The 15,068-nt window shown below is 41.8% G+C and overlaps 1 protein-coding gene across 4 annotated transcripts in view; it reads left to right on the top strand.

Moving 5' to 3' along the window:
- Nucleotides 1-15,068, top strand: part of fam172a (family with sequence similarity 172 member A) — a 157,615-nt gene that overhangs the window by 96,460 nt on the left and 46,087 nt on the right. For all 4 annotated transcript variants that reach the window (XM_046034535.1, XM_046034536.1, XM_046034538.1 and 1 more), the window contains exons 9-10: nucleotides 2,314-2,430; nucleotides 8,426-8,510. In XM_046034535.1, the coding sequence (XP_045890491.1) occupies nucleotides 2,314-2,430; nucleotides 8,426-8,510 (202 nt within the window). The remainder of the gene's footprint in view (nucleotides 1-2,313; nucleotides 2,431-8,425; nucleotides 8,511-15,068) is intronic.

The following is a 15,068-nucleotide window of genomic DNA, read 5'->3' as shown; positions in this document are numbered from 1 at the left end:
CTTACCAGCTGTGTCTTTTTCTTTATAGATATCTTTATCTGTGTAACCACTGTATGTTATTCACTTATTGCGAAAGAAACTGCCGCTCTGTTGAGCAGAGCTTGCATATCTGCTCACATTCATTTATAAACACTTACATCCATGCATGTACCCACACACATGCAGGCATGCACTCACACACACTTGTCTTTATTAGTATTCTTGTTCTATTTCTTGCTTCCATCTACCTGCATATCCTTTGTTAGCCCTGAATTGCTTTGTGTTAAAAGTAGCATTCCAAAATTATTTTAAGAAAAAAAACCTGTCCTTAACGTTGGTACTTTCGCACCAGTTACCAATTTTACGATAGCTCAGTTACAGGTTTAATATACCAGTGATATCCAATGAACTTTAGCCATGTAAAGAAAATTTTCCATTTAAAAATCAAACATGTTGGAAGTTTTTAGGGGCATACAATAGGAGCAAGTACAGACCTATTTATCCTCTTGGAAAGTGGAAAAGAGTTTTCTGCCCAGACTTGGGTGATGTTTTTGACTGGTTTGAAGTCATGTGCTTAGCATTTTCCATGGGCAGTCAGTCCACTGTCTCCTGATTCCTGGCCTCTGCTAGCAGCCCCTATACTCAGGGACTGGCCCGTGTGGCTAGCGCCAGAAAACAGGACCTTGACTGACACCTCCAGTTTTAAAAGGTTGACTTTGCTACTCCCACGGGCCCAGTTCTGCCAGAGGAAAGCTTTTCAACCAAGCGTGGCTAAGAATGGAGTACAGAGAGAAGTGTGTGTGTGTGCGTGTGTGTGATTGTATGATTTGGGTTGAGCAAGCAAATGTGTTTGTGGATACATGTGGAGTGGGTGTCTGTCTTCTTTTGTTATCTATCTCAGTTGTGCACTTTTATTTATGCTTATGGGTGTACCTCCTCTCTGAGTCTGCTCTATCCTCCACCCTGGTTAAGACGCACCAGTGAAAGCCTTATCAGCTGTATGATGTATGAGTCCTTGGTGTCTTACTGTATTCCATTCATCTCTATACACTCCCACTTTAATTTGGCTGGGCAAGGGAGGATGTATTCAAATGCCCACCGTCATTTTGATGTACAGCTAGAGTTGGCTGACTGTAGATGAACAGTGTTACTTGTCTTTGAATATCTATAAGACGGGTGGTTGCTCCAGCCTTAGCCCCAGTCTGAGTGTCAGACTCAGATTGATTGTAGCGCCGTCTTAAACCCTCTATGCCTGCCCAAACTGTAGCTTTGTACTCAAGCCTCAGCCATATTCTTTTATTACACTTGAGCTCCAATATTTATCCTGTTCTTATGCAAGCACCAGCTAAGACCTGATATTTCAATCCTTGCCTTAGCCTTAACATTACCTTGATCTCCCACTTAAGTGTTAGTCTTAGTCTTAGGCACCAAGCCATAAACACCATTGCTCAAGCCCCCATAAAAGTCCAGTAGTCCAGGACACTGCCTATGTTTCCCTTCCTCTAGATGACAATGAAGATGAAGCTTTAATGTAGTGAAAGATTTGGTCTGTACAGGCCTAGCGCCATGTCACTCCACCAATCTGTTTCCCAGCTTGACTAAACGTATACAGTAAGTGATTTTTAAACTATTGTTGCAATTCCTGTTCTCTTTTCTTCCCATTTTATCTTAAAGCAAAGCTGAGTGAAACGGTTTGTTCCCAAGGCCTGGCTCCAGTGCTCCTTGGGGTGGGACCACTGGTGTGGGAAGTCTATTGTAGTGCAGTAACAAGTTCTTTGTGTGACATTTTCCTTGGCATTGACATTCAGAGGGGAATAGGAAGACGGGTCTGTGGACGCTACATTCTGCATGACATGTAAAGGGAAAGGGTATTAAGAATGGGGACCGAGGTATTTGAACGTGCAAAGGGAAGGACATTTGCACAGAACGTGACAAGGACACGCTATGGTGGAGCAGCTCTTTCATATTTCACTTTATAACATTATGCTATACACCAGGTTGAATCTGTGTCTGCCGGTTACAAAGCTATCCACTGGGCCAGTGCTGTTGAGGGTGAGGGGTAGTCTGAGTCTCAGTGTGTTGGACAGGGAATAATAAATATTTTAGGCAAGTGTCTACTGACACAGTGGGTATGGCATCTTAAAATAATTTTATTTAGATCTATACAATCAAATTATATTTTGTTTCTAAACAGGATATCATATCTCTTACAGCGTATGGTCTCTTAGTTGTTCTAATTTTGCCTGAAGCAAACAATGTCATCCACAACAGTGACTGTGTCATTAACATGCTATAAGGGTTACTAAAACAAATTTGATTTGCTTTGTTTGACAGATGAATCAGAGGGAAATTCAGGTGAAGAACAGAACATGTGCTGTGGCTCTGACTGACTCTGCTCACAACATCTGGCTGCAGGAGACCAGCAAAGGCACACAGGACTGGATGCAGCAGGTGAAATAACCGCACATGCTTAAATGCACAAACACATACTGAAACAAAGACACTGCAAAGTGTACAGGGGTCCGTTCATGAGCTCCTGTGTCATGTAAATTCACCCAGCAGTGAGCTGAGGTCTCTCAGGTATTGCTCTTCTCTAATTTCTCCCTGCACAAACCCACTGACCTACACAGGTATCCCTGACCAACAACTAGGCTTAGAAGTCATAGAGAACCATAGGACCTAGGACAGTTAACCCTCTATGGTTAGTGTGTATGCGGCTGAGCATGCATATGTGCATTTGTGCTTATGGATAATGTGAGATAGAATGCACGTGCACATGTGCATTTGTGTTTTATTTTAGCACTTGCCCTTTCTGGTGTGACCTCTGCGCCATACGCAGCACCTGGGCTCACTCAGTATGCACATAAAGATGAGGACCATCCAAGACCAGAGCTGCTTGAGAGCCAGAGATGCAAATGTCATGCACGTGCACACACACACACACACACACACACACACACACACACACACACACACACACACACACACACCATACCATCATTTGTATTACATCCTCTTTTATATCCCTTGCCTTTTGTTTTTGCTATTTCTGTCATCTCCCATTTGGCATGTGTGTTTGGTTTAGTGTGTGTTACTTGTCTGTGAATGTATGTTAGTTTGAGTGGTGGGGATTCAAGGTTGCACCGGCCCCCTTCTCCTTGTCTGGCATTTCCTATTTTTGATTCATCTAAGGGATGTTCAGGACACAGCATAATTGCAATATTAAGTGATTTTCTATTTGTGATGATTACCCAGAACAATAAATCTGAAATAACCTTCTTTGTCCAGTCAGAGGAAGGGGAAAGGTAAGGATTTACTCTCTGGTACTCATTAACCTACTGTCCTTTTTTGGCTGAATTAAGAGAAGAGCCTACCTAATTAAAGGACATTTTTCTAGAGGGTAACAGTGGCACACCTATGCTATGCCCTTCTCAATGATACAGTACAACAAAAAAGCTAATTTAGAGGAGATGTTTACATCTATAGATTTTATATACTAGATTTCTTATGCTTGCAGCCTTATTGTTTTTTTCTTAAATTATTAATTCTCTACCTTACCAACACAGTTTTGGGCTCAAAGAGTACTCTTTACTTGTTGCTTATTCCAAAGCAATGTTTATACTATGCATTTCTCTCAGTGAACATTAAAGTAATTATGTAAATCATTACATCAATTTTATTTAACATCTACAGAAATTGTCTGAAAACCAAAAAACTTTTATTGAATTTTCAGGGAAGCAAACAGGGTTGATTCCTATTGCTCTTTTCATCACAGTAATAGAAAATTGGTGCTAACATTATTTTAACACAAAAGTGTTTTGAACATTTACTGTCTCTGCTAATTTAGTATCAGATGAGGACAACTATTAACAATAAATACTGTAGATCAGTGCTAATCATTGGCATATACAATATTTATGGATATGTTAGCAGCCAAATAATATTGAGGGGGGAACTAACAAAAATTATGTCTTATATTTCAAAACTGATACCTTCAATTTGTTACTCAAAGTCTGTATTTCATCACTGGCTTCTGGGCATGCATGGCAGTGCTAGTTAACAAGCCCCGTGTCAGCTTCAGGATTGAGGTGAATCCAAAATGTTATCTGTCCAAGTCATTTACATTAGAAACCAATGCTGTGGATGTGCAGTGATTCAACCAACAGGTCAGAGTCCCTTTGTGTTCCACCCAATATGCTAATCCCATGGCTCTGGGCTGATCTCGGGGTTTCTATCATTTGCTCAGTTTCCTGATGTTTGGCTCTGAATCACACAATCTGAAAGTACACGCACTTGTTGGTGTAGTGAAAAACAAACAGACATAAGCACACAGACACTGACATTAGATGCACATTTATATCAATAACTAATTCACAGCTGGATCTTGAACGTAAACAACACTTGCAATGCACACTAAGGTACAGACATACACAACACACACACACCGGAAGGGCACAGAGGGGAGCTATCTGTGAACCTGGATAATGTCCTGAGTGGCGTATAAATATGGGCCCTCGTATGAGTGGGTGCATGTGAGATTGGTGCACCCAGCAGTGCACTGCTCTGTTCTCCTCGGACAGCAATAATTCCCTCCCTCTGGGGTTCAAGAGGTCACTGGATGGTGGGATGGAGCAAAGAGGAGAGTAAAAGAGAGGAGATGGGATTTAGAGATCAGCGCCTGCTGGGCTAGGTTATATAGAGCAAATGGGTCAGACGAGGGGTAACTGACGTCACTGCTGGGAGACAAAACATAGAGTGATGGTGAGAGAAAAGAAACAAGAGAGGGAATAAGCAAAGGCAGAGATAGAAAGACTGATCCATTGACTGAGACGGAGAAAGAAATAGGCAAAGAAATATAGTATGAGAAACGTTCAATTATTTAAATCCTGTTGACTGCCGCCAAAAAAGCGCAGGGTAGAGCTCTGGAGAAGAAAAACAAAAAGACAGACATATATGATATGAATGGAGTGAATACAGATGGAGGAGAGGAGATGAAGAGATGTACGTGGAGATAGATGAGTAGCATAGTGAGGAGAAGTGAGTGAGAAAGAGAAATGCGAATGATGGTGTACAGCTGGCAGCCTGTCACAGTCTCCAAGGTGTCTCCTGTCACTGTGCTGGCCTGCTGTCACACTCTAGTGGCCTGCCCAGAGCGCACACACACACACACACACACACACACACATACAGAGTACACTATGGTCATGAATAAACCATCCTAATCCATAGAGATTATACAGCAACTGGAGGAGGTGGGAGAGAGACAGACACAGAGAGAGGGAGCAAGAACTGATACTCAGGAATACTTTCCGAGAGTTAGTTAGTTTGCAGTCATGTGTTTTATAGTTTAGGAGACTTGTGTACATTTAGGAACGTAAAGGTGCTGTGTGTGTATTCCTGTCACACTTACTGTGTAGTGGATATGGACCTATGAGAGACCTATTTGGTCCTCATGAAGGCTCCATTAGATCACCCTGCCATCAGCTGAGTGCAGTGTTTTGTTTGAGTGTGTGAGTGCATGTGTGTTTGTTGTTTATGTGAAAGAAGCAGGCTGGCTTCCACTCTGTCTTGCAGAAGGCAGCAGGTGGTGGATTGCGCACGCACACACACACACACACACACACACACACACACACACACACACAGATACACATCGCAAAGAAGGTCTTAAAAGAATCTCTCAGAGGTAAAGGGGTAGAGCTGAGACCTGCTTGTCATTTACTCCCTCCGAGCACACTGTTAGCTTAATGGTTAGCTTTAGCACTTAGTGTTAGCCTCTAACTCACCACTTTAAAGGAACTTTTAGAACTTTGTTTCTGCATAATATTGGTGATGGGATTTAAGTAAAACAAAATGTACTATGCAACAATGTGTCTTGCTGTGTGTTTGCATGGGTACATGTATGTTTTCATATCCAGCACAAATCCACACGCAGAGCAGCAGAGGTGGGGGGAGAGTCAAATCTGTTTACATGTTTGTTTCTCTGTCTGCCTTTACTTCAATGGCACCATTGATCGGCAGTCGAGCTGCTTGAAGTGATGATGCTATGCGTCAGAGGCAGCCGATGTGATGTGCCATCCTTTTGTCGTATCGCCCTTCTCTAATCCCAGCCAGCAGGCCCTGCCTTTATGTGACTGCTGTTATGCCTGCGGTCTCCCACAGCACTGGGGCTGTGTGTGTGTGTGTATGTGTGTGCATTTATGCAAGAGTTTGTGTTCACATGTGTGTTGTTGCCTTGACAAATCTATTCAAACCCCGGCCTCCCTGCCTCCATTGGTGGTGATGGTGGAGGTGAAGGGGGAAGGAGGAGGGCCCTTTGAAAGACACCCCTCGTTCCCCTCTATCCAGCCGCCTTCAGCCCACTGCTCCACAGCCCAGCTGACATCTTCCTTGAGACAGGCTGAATGAATTAAAGGAGATACAATGAGACACTTGATGTAGCAGTCAAGGAGCCCCGCAGCTTCTGTGCCTCTCTATACTGCACTGCCCTCAAGCCCAGGCTCAGAGGAGAGCACATCTAGGGCAAAGCAAAGGATCTAAAAATACACAATATGCCAGTATTTACCAAGATGACTTGTCATTTTCCCCCAACACTAAACTCCCCCATCCTCCTCCCCTCCATTCCCGCTCATCTCTCTGCCGATCTTTTTTCAACTTCTCTGGGTCCTCTTACGCTAGACCCCTTCCGACTGCTGGTATTTTTGATTGACAGTGCTGAAGAAATGAAATATAGAGGAAGAGAGTGAAAGAGCTTTTCTACTATTTAAGAGATTGGTTCAGTTTAAACTTTGTTGATTTTTATTTGTTTTGATTGGATAGGAATGGCTCGAACTCTTTATTTTAATAACTGACTTTTGGGGGGGGGGGGGGGTTCAACTGAATTTTGTTTACTTACTTGTTAATATTTTCTAAGGATTTGCGTAAATGGGACAGATGTTTCCTCATGATCATCTCTCGCAATGACTTTCTATTATTCTATAAGCTTACAGTAATTAAATCATCAATAAAAAAAGATGTTGTACACATCAAGCAGACTGTAACAGCAGACAAAGAGGGGCTCAATTAGGCATCAAGTATTTTCAGTGTCTCTGTGTACCTTTATATATTCATGCAGAAAAACACAAGAGTAGGGTGTGTGTTTGTGTGGAGAGGTTTATTGGGGATAGCTAAGTAGAAGTGTGATGTGACCCTAGATATTTTGCATGTATGTAGTGTGTGTGTGTTTTTGGATGGGTTGAAATGGGCCTTGGGAGTCAGGGTTGCTGAGGACAAAAATGCGAAAGCACGTGTGCGTTTGTGTGTGTATTTGATTCTGAAGGGTTCACAACGCTACACATCTTCATTGGAGACCCCCTGCAATGCAATCACTGACCCACACACACAAGCGCGGGCACACACACAAGCATGCGACACTGTAATGACTGTCAGAGGGCCAGGGTGAAAGTAAACAAGTGCAGATAAGCAGTGATTCAGAAGGACGCCAGCTGCACATTCTAATCTCTTTACATTTTCTCTTTCTTCTATTGAACTTTTATCTTATCTGGGGAACGTCTTCTCCAAGCATTCCTTCCCGGCCTCCCTCTGTCCCTCTCTCCCTTTTCCCTTGTTTTTGTTCTAACCTTACAAGCCACTGCATACCAATCCACATTGCATGGTCAAAAGGGAAAACACACTTTGATATGTTGTCATCTACCGACCCAGAGAAAGAAAACTCAAAAGCATGGAAAAGTATGTTGTTTTGTAGTATGGCATTGATACATTTCATTTTGTACATTAGGTTTGACTTTATGTTTGAAATAACCAAGTAGGAAGAAAGAGGGAGAGTCACACAGACAGGAAGATGAAGACAGCAAAAACCGGATAAAGAGGTCTTCTCCTCTTTCTGACAGTAGAGTTGTCAACCACAGGGGGTTTGAGAAGACTAGGGGTGTTTGCAGGGGGTTATGGGTCAGCAAACTGGGCAGACACCCTCCCCCAGGGCACCCACTGATCTACCATGGTAGAAGGCCTCAGCTCCCCACAAACAAACGCCAAGCTGTCTGAGCAACATGTCACAGAGCTTTTAATTGCTTGTTCCTGTCTCTCTTTCTTTCTCTCCCCCACCTTGCTCAGCCATACACACACCTCTTGCTCGCTTATTGTCTCTCTCCTTGTCCTCCGCACCTGTCCCCCATTTCTTTTTCTCCCTTGCCTCCCTATTTGTGCTCCCTTCTTCCTTTCATTCTCAATGTTTATTTTTTTAGCTTTTTTCTTTCTAATATTTATTTAAATTTAGCTTGTTATATTTCCTTTCTTTCCTACTCTCAAAGCATCAAGATAAAAGACGTATGTTTTTTCATCAGATACTTTACCATACCCCTTTATTTGGAGAAGCAACATACAGCTATGACGAGAAATCTGTTCTTAGAATTTTCGATTGTAAAACTCTCTTTTCCTCTCCCTACAGCACTGTTGCAACTGGGTATCGAGTCCAGAGCCCCTGGACACACCCCTGGATCCCATGCTGCCAGACTGCCCACGAGTGTCTGCAGGTATCAAGCCAAATGTGTAAACACACACTCTAACATCAATAACATAACTTACCTACTTACCTCATAATCTGATATCGCCTTACATTTCCAAATACAAGTACTGGCACACTTGTTATAGTTTAAAATGTAACATATCTTTGCATGCAGGCAATAGGCATTATGTCAGTGTCAAGGCAAGTGTTTATTCTACATTCAAAGGTGACACATTCGGGGTTGCATTGTGAGTAGTATGGTTGGTAGCTGCAGTTAGAAACTGGAAGTAGCAGTGGTTCACAACCAGTGATGCAGTAATAATAATTTTTTTAAAAAGGGTTATGTAAGAGTTTGACTGGGGATGTTCTCAGTCATGAATATACTGAAAAATCAATTAAATGTTCATTATCCATTACTACAGATTCCTTCAATGTAGCCTAACAGTGGGAGTAATCTCTATCAGTGGCAGGTTATCTTAAACACAGATACTCACAGAAACAGAGGCTTTCTCACACGCGCTACAGAAATGTGCAGTTTGATTTTGTTCTATTTTCGTCATCTTTCTTTTTCATCATCTAGTGTGTCTCCTATATTCATTAATCCTCTCCTGTGGTGTTTGGCTTCCTGTCCCTGTGCCCTCTCTGTGGTTGACTGGCCTTGATGATGTCACGGCCATCATGAGAATGTGTCCTTAATGTAGGATTAGGGATGAAAGCTGTAATCCTCAACATGACCGTTGATAAGAGATGATGATTGCAGTGTTGTTTGAAGAGTGACACACATGCAGGCATACATCCACAGGCACGCACAGACAGAAAAAAAAGGAAAGCGAAGCCTTGAACAGGAAATAATATATCTGTCATAAGTATTAAATGCACCTGTTTTTACTTTGTGTTTATTTAAGCATTAATTGTTACATGTGTATGCACATGCAAACACACTTGCACACGCATGTTCTCACATCTTTGTCTCATCGCTCATTTCCATCATCACTCTGAAGGTCCTGCTTTGCAATTTCATTCTCCTCAAAGCCCCTCAGTGACATCATAGTGAATGTATAGGTCATCTTACACATGCTCCACATGTCAGTGAATACATCTCTAACACCACTATCTCATCTTGGGCACTAAAACACCATGTTCCACATGGACCTGTGTGGGTGGGTGGCCTTAACATCTACCAGTGAATCAGCACCTAGAAATGTCATCTAGCCATTAATACAAAACCAATACTGTATTTTATGTTCAAATGTCAAGGTTTTTTTACCTTGATGTTTTATGTCTCTTCTCAGTGACAGAAGTCAGTAAAAAGACAGCAACCTTTGAGCCAAGATATCGAGGTATACTTTTTGAAACTGTTGGCATGCCTGACAATGTCCTAACACAGACCTGTTTGACACAGTGTCCATCTGTATGTATGCACTATTGACTTGTGCTCTATTGACTTTTGCTACTCTAACCACCTGAATAGATCTGACTCTCTGGCCCGTTAACAGAGCTGCCAACTCTGCTTGTCTCTGGTTTTTTGGTGGTGGCTTCTGATGTCAAAGGTTGTCTCAGTCATCTTTGTGTCCTTGGCAGCCTGGCAGGTTCACAGGCAGCAGCCATTGTGGTGAGAGTCACAGCAGAGCAACAGAGGTGACGAGGTTGAGAGAAGGTTGAGGGAAGGCTGTCAGGGCATCGTGGCCCAGCCCTTCAGTCAACTCACATACAGCTCCCAGCAGTCACCTCTTCTGCTACCATGACTGCTGTTGTCTGGGTTGCTATGGTAAGAATATCTGTGTGTGTGTGTGTGTGTGTGTGTGTGTGTGTGTAGGTGGTTGACCAAGTGTCTCAGCAACACAGAACAGACCGGTGAATCCTTGTTGTCATGCACACACACACACGCACATATGCAGACACATTCATCACAGTGTGAAACACCGCTCACTCTTGTGTGGAGCCAGACTGAGCCAGGCCCGGGGCGACTCAGCTGCTGTGGAGAATGGCATGTGATCAGACACGCACACACACTAAGATGTCTGAAGGCTAACAAAGTATTGGATGTGTGCTTACATATGGGCACTGGGACTGGTCAGGCAGCATGATAGGAGAAATGGGTGAAGGATGAGTTTTGCCGTTGGTCTTTTTCTGTCTTTATGTCTGTTCTTCACTCTCTCTCTCTCTCTCTCTCTCTCTCTCTCCTTACTCTTCTTCTGTTTTTGACTTCCTCTGTACATCTCCCTTTCCCCTCCTCCGCTTGTGTTCTGCTTCCCTGTGTGGTGCAGTGATGATATGATGATTGTGTTTTCCATGCTGGTAGACTCTTGGCAGAAGGAGGTAGGGAGAAGTGGAGGCAGAGCTTGTCTGTTATTCCTAATCATCTGTGAAGCAATGCCGGTATACCAGCATGGCACTCTGACGGGGCGGGAAGGACCCAGAGAAGGAGGGAGAATAACATGTAGCGGGGGTGTCCACTAACATCTCCATTTCTTGTTTTAAATGCGATAAAACCTGGACCCATTCCCTTCGCATTTGACTGGCTAGCTTCCCTCCTTTTAATTTTTTTTATCCTCATTTTTCTTCCTTTCACTGTATTCTTTTTTTCCGTCTTGCAAAAGGAATTTGTTCCCCCAAGAAGGTCAGTGCTCTGGCGTTTGGCAGTGTCCTGGCACACTATCAGAATTTTATCAGTTAGGAGCACGCTGAACACAGGCTAAATATGCAGATAAAGTGGAACCAATCTCCTGCTGGAAAAGCTCCCTTTGTGCGTGTGTGTGTGTGTGTGTGTGTGTGTGTGTGTGTGTGTGTGCTACAAGGCTGACAGAGGAATAAGTTGTGGAGTGGGCTGCTGGTTAAGTGGGGTTGCTGAGGCCTTCCCAAGATGTAATCATTCCAAACTTACACTGCTGTTGAGATGCCAAGAGAAGGATAAATCCAAAGTGGGAAAGAATAAGGGTGATGAGAAATAGATATATGGAAAAAAACAGTCTTAAAGAGATTTTTCTTGTAAGGGCTCCTCTGCTTTTGTTAGTTTATTGAATTTTTACCCTGGTGAGATGGATGATCAGTTGTTTGATCAGTAAAGATGCTATTTCAAAGGTGGGAAACACCCCTTTGCTAGTAACACACACATACATAAGCACACACAACTTCCTCTTGGGTGATTACTCATTGTCCAAGCTGATTATTAATTACAAAGGGAGAGCTCTCTGAAGGTAAACACTGATTAATGGCTAACAAAAGTAAGTTAATGTTTTACCTGTACTTTAATTACCATCCCTGCTCTGTTACAAGCATCCCAACACAAGGCTGTAATTAACCCTAATGGACTGCGGATAAAGACTCAAATTTTTTTTACACAACATAAATATGCTACTATATGTAATTTTTTGATGTGCCCACCGTCCTGCTTTCCTACTAGGTTTTGCATAATTAAAAGTGAGGATTTTGTTGAAAGGATTTTTTGATTTTTGTATCTTGAATGAAAATAGCAGGGAGTTGGCCAGAAAAGTGATGCAATATTGTAATAGAAATGAGAAATAATTCCTGTGCAATGACATGGGAGGTCACTCTGCCTTTCTTCTTTACCTAAGGCTCATCCTTCTGTGGCTCAGTGTTATTAATGTACCGAGATACCACAGAGACACAAAAGAGTGCCTGAGAATAAAAGCAGACAGCCTGATACAGAGCATACACACACACACACACACACACACACACACACACACACACACACACACACACACACACACACACACACACAATGTCATGCTCTTATTGCGCTGTCCTGCTGTAGGTTTGACTTGACTGTAACCCTCACCTCCCTGATCCGCACACTGGTGACCGTGAAACACCTCTAGCTGTCTGCACTTCTTCACCACACACACACACACACGTCTGACTAATGTTAGTGTGATTTAACTCTTTAAGAGGAAACTCAGGCCCACTCAAATTAACCTCACCCTTCCAACCACTGTTATTTCAGCTTGGTAAGGTGGAAGTCCGCTGCCTTGTTGGACGATCGCATGAAATGAATAAAATGTGTTTGTGTCTGTGTTTTCACATATGTTTTTCACTGTTTTCTTAGCCTGACCGGCCCACGTTGTGCTAGTGTTGCAGGAAATAGACAAGTAAACTCTGGTGAACCGGACCCTAACCTCTGACCTGGATGTACTGAGGTTGGATCAGGCTATTGTCTGGGTCACATTTGTGACAGACCATATCGTAATGGTGTGGAAAATGCTGACAACAAGGACTTTTGATGTCAGGGATTGGTTTGTCTGTCAGAAACCAGTAATAAATTGCTGATTTGTGGGACAGAATAGCAATTTGGTTTGATTTGTGATTATACTTAAGATATCATAAACTACAATAGATGATCAGATTACCAACTTATAATTGATTTCTTATAGTTTAGCAGTGATTCAGGAGTTCTCTTTATAATGTTTAAATGTTCATAATATTTCCCTTTTGACCCAACCCAACCATCAAACAATGACAGTCTTTGACTATTTTTCTTTAGTGCCTGTGTAAATCTCAAACAACACTTCATTGGATGGCGATTGGCCGATTGTACCGTGCCACCCTCTAACTAAAGTCAGCAGTGATGGGGTCATATTGAAGGCACAGAATTGAAAAGGAGAAGGAAAGTGTTCATCTATTCCTTTTTTCCATCTTATGGAGCTGTGTGATTTATGATTTAGTATCTGAATGTTGAGTTGCAGAAGCTTTATGCCATGACATTAGTTGGGGAACTAAATCTTCTGCAAAAGTCTTTTTCAGCAAGAACAAAACAAAGTTTCTTGATCCTGGTAAAAAAGAAAAAAAGGTGTTAAGGTAAAGGTGTTTTTATTTCATATTCTATTCTACAGATACCCTGATTTGAAGACAACAGAAAAGTGACAGTTGTAGTTGTGGAAATGTTAAACTGAAGGTTTCAGTTAGACAGTGAGACCTGTTTGTCTATGGATAATAGTCTGTAAACTTGCTTAAAGGAATGAAACCTTGTTTGACAGGCTAACGAATATGTTTACAATTAAAAAGCCATCAACACAAACTGCAAAGTTTGTGTTGATGTTCTAAATTTTCTTTTACATACATTAAAATGTAGGTTTGGAAAATTCATGGCATGTTACTGACATGCCTAAATGTGGTTCATGATGTCTGAATATTGTGGCCACTCATCTTTTGGTGGTCCACTTCTTGGCACACACATGCGTGTCAGGGTATCGAATGCTGGGATCATGAATGGGCAAACATATAAGATTTTTTATATGCAAAGCACCTGTGAAATGGAACTGTGAGCCAGACTATTTTATGGAAAATTTGCATTGCAATATATTTAACTCACAGCTGCCTTGGCGAGTGGTACCTTGGCTTATTATCAAGAGTCTGGTGTACGAGATAAACAGAGGATATGAAAGGAGAATATTGACTATTCAGAATATCTTCCCTCTTAGCTCTTGTTTTCATTTACTTTTGTTTTTATTTGTATGGATTTTCTGATATCTGATATGGAGTCATTGAAAGGTTGCAGGTGTAGATGAAGAAGTTTTAGGTCAAGACAGCTGGAAGGAAGGAAAAATCACTTTGTCAACTTAAAGGTTCCTCTCTGATTAAAGATGTGTGAATCTTTATTAATGTTGAAATACATTTAGACACAACACTTCAGCGTAAATGAAGAATGACATTGAAGCTGAAGCTTGATATAAAAACTTCTTGAAAGGAATATGGATTCAAAAACATTTAATTTTTGGTGAGGTGATTATCTGAAATGGTTTTTGGCCAAGACAGAAATATTGGGTTTTCTCTGCATCTTGCATTAACAGGTTTTCTTTGTTTTGTGCCCACGAATGATGGTCTGATGCCTTGTCCATGACGTCTTTGTATTTGATAGTGGTATATCTTTTGACTGGCTGAACATCATGGAGGCTCGCTCTACTTTTCTGCTCCCCAACTTTGGATCATCATACCATGCCATCTTGTTAGCTTTTGTTCACAGGATAGTAAATGAAGAAAGGAAAACAGAAAAGAGTATCATTCACTAACAAACTACTCACCTCTCCTTCCTTCCTTGTATTTGATTAGAATCATATACGAAACAACCTCCTTTTAGTATTTTTACTAAAATACAGGTGCTGGTCATATAATTAGAATATCATCAAAAAGTTGATTTATTTCAGTTGTTCCATTCAAAAAGTGAAACTTGTATAATGTATACATTCATTCCACACAGACTGATATATTTCAAGTGTTTATTCCTTTTAATTTTGATGATTATAACTGACAACTAATGAAAACCCCAAAATCAGTATCTCAGAAAATTAGAATATTGTGAAAAGGTTCAATATTGAAGACACCTGGTGCCACACTCTAATCAGCTAATTAACTCAAAACACCTGCAAAGGCCTTTAAATGGTCTCTCAGTCTAGTTCTGTAGGCTACACAATCATGGGGAAGACTGCTGACTTGACAGCTGTCCAAAAGACGACCATTGACACCTTGCACAAGGAGGGCAAGACACAAAAGGTCATTACTAAAGAGGCTGGCTGTTCACAGAGCTCTGTGTCCAAGCACATTAATAGAGAGGCGAAGGGAAGGAAAA

Source organism: Micropterus dolomieu, linkage group LG21 (assembly GCF_021292245.1).
Source record: "Micropterus dolomieu isolate WLL.071019.BEF.003 ecotype Adirondacks linkage group LG21, ASM2129224v1, whole genome shotgun sequence".
NCBI lineage: Eukaryota > Metazoa > Chordata > Actinopteri > Centrarchiformes > Centrarchidae > Micropterus > Micropterus dolomieu.
The sequence above is the reverse complement of the archived record's forward strand: the minus strand, read 5'-3'. Positions and strand labels throughout refer to the sequence as shown.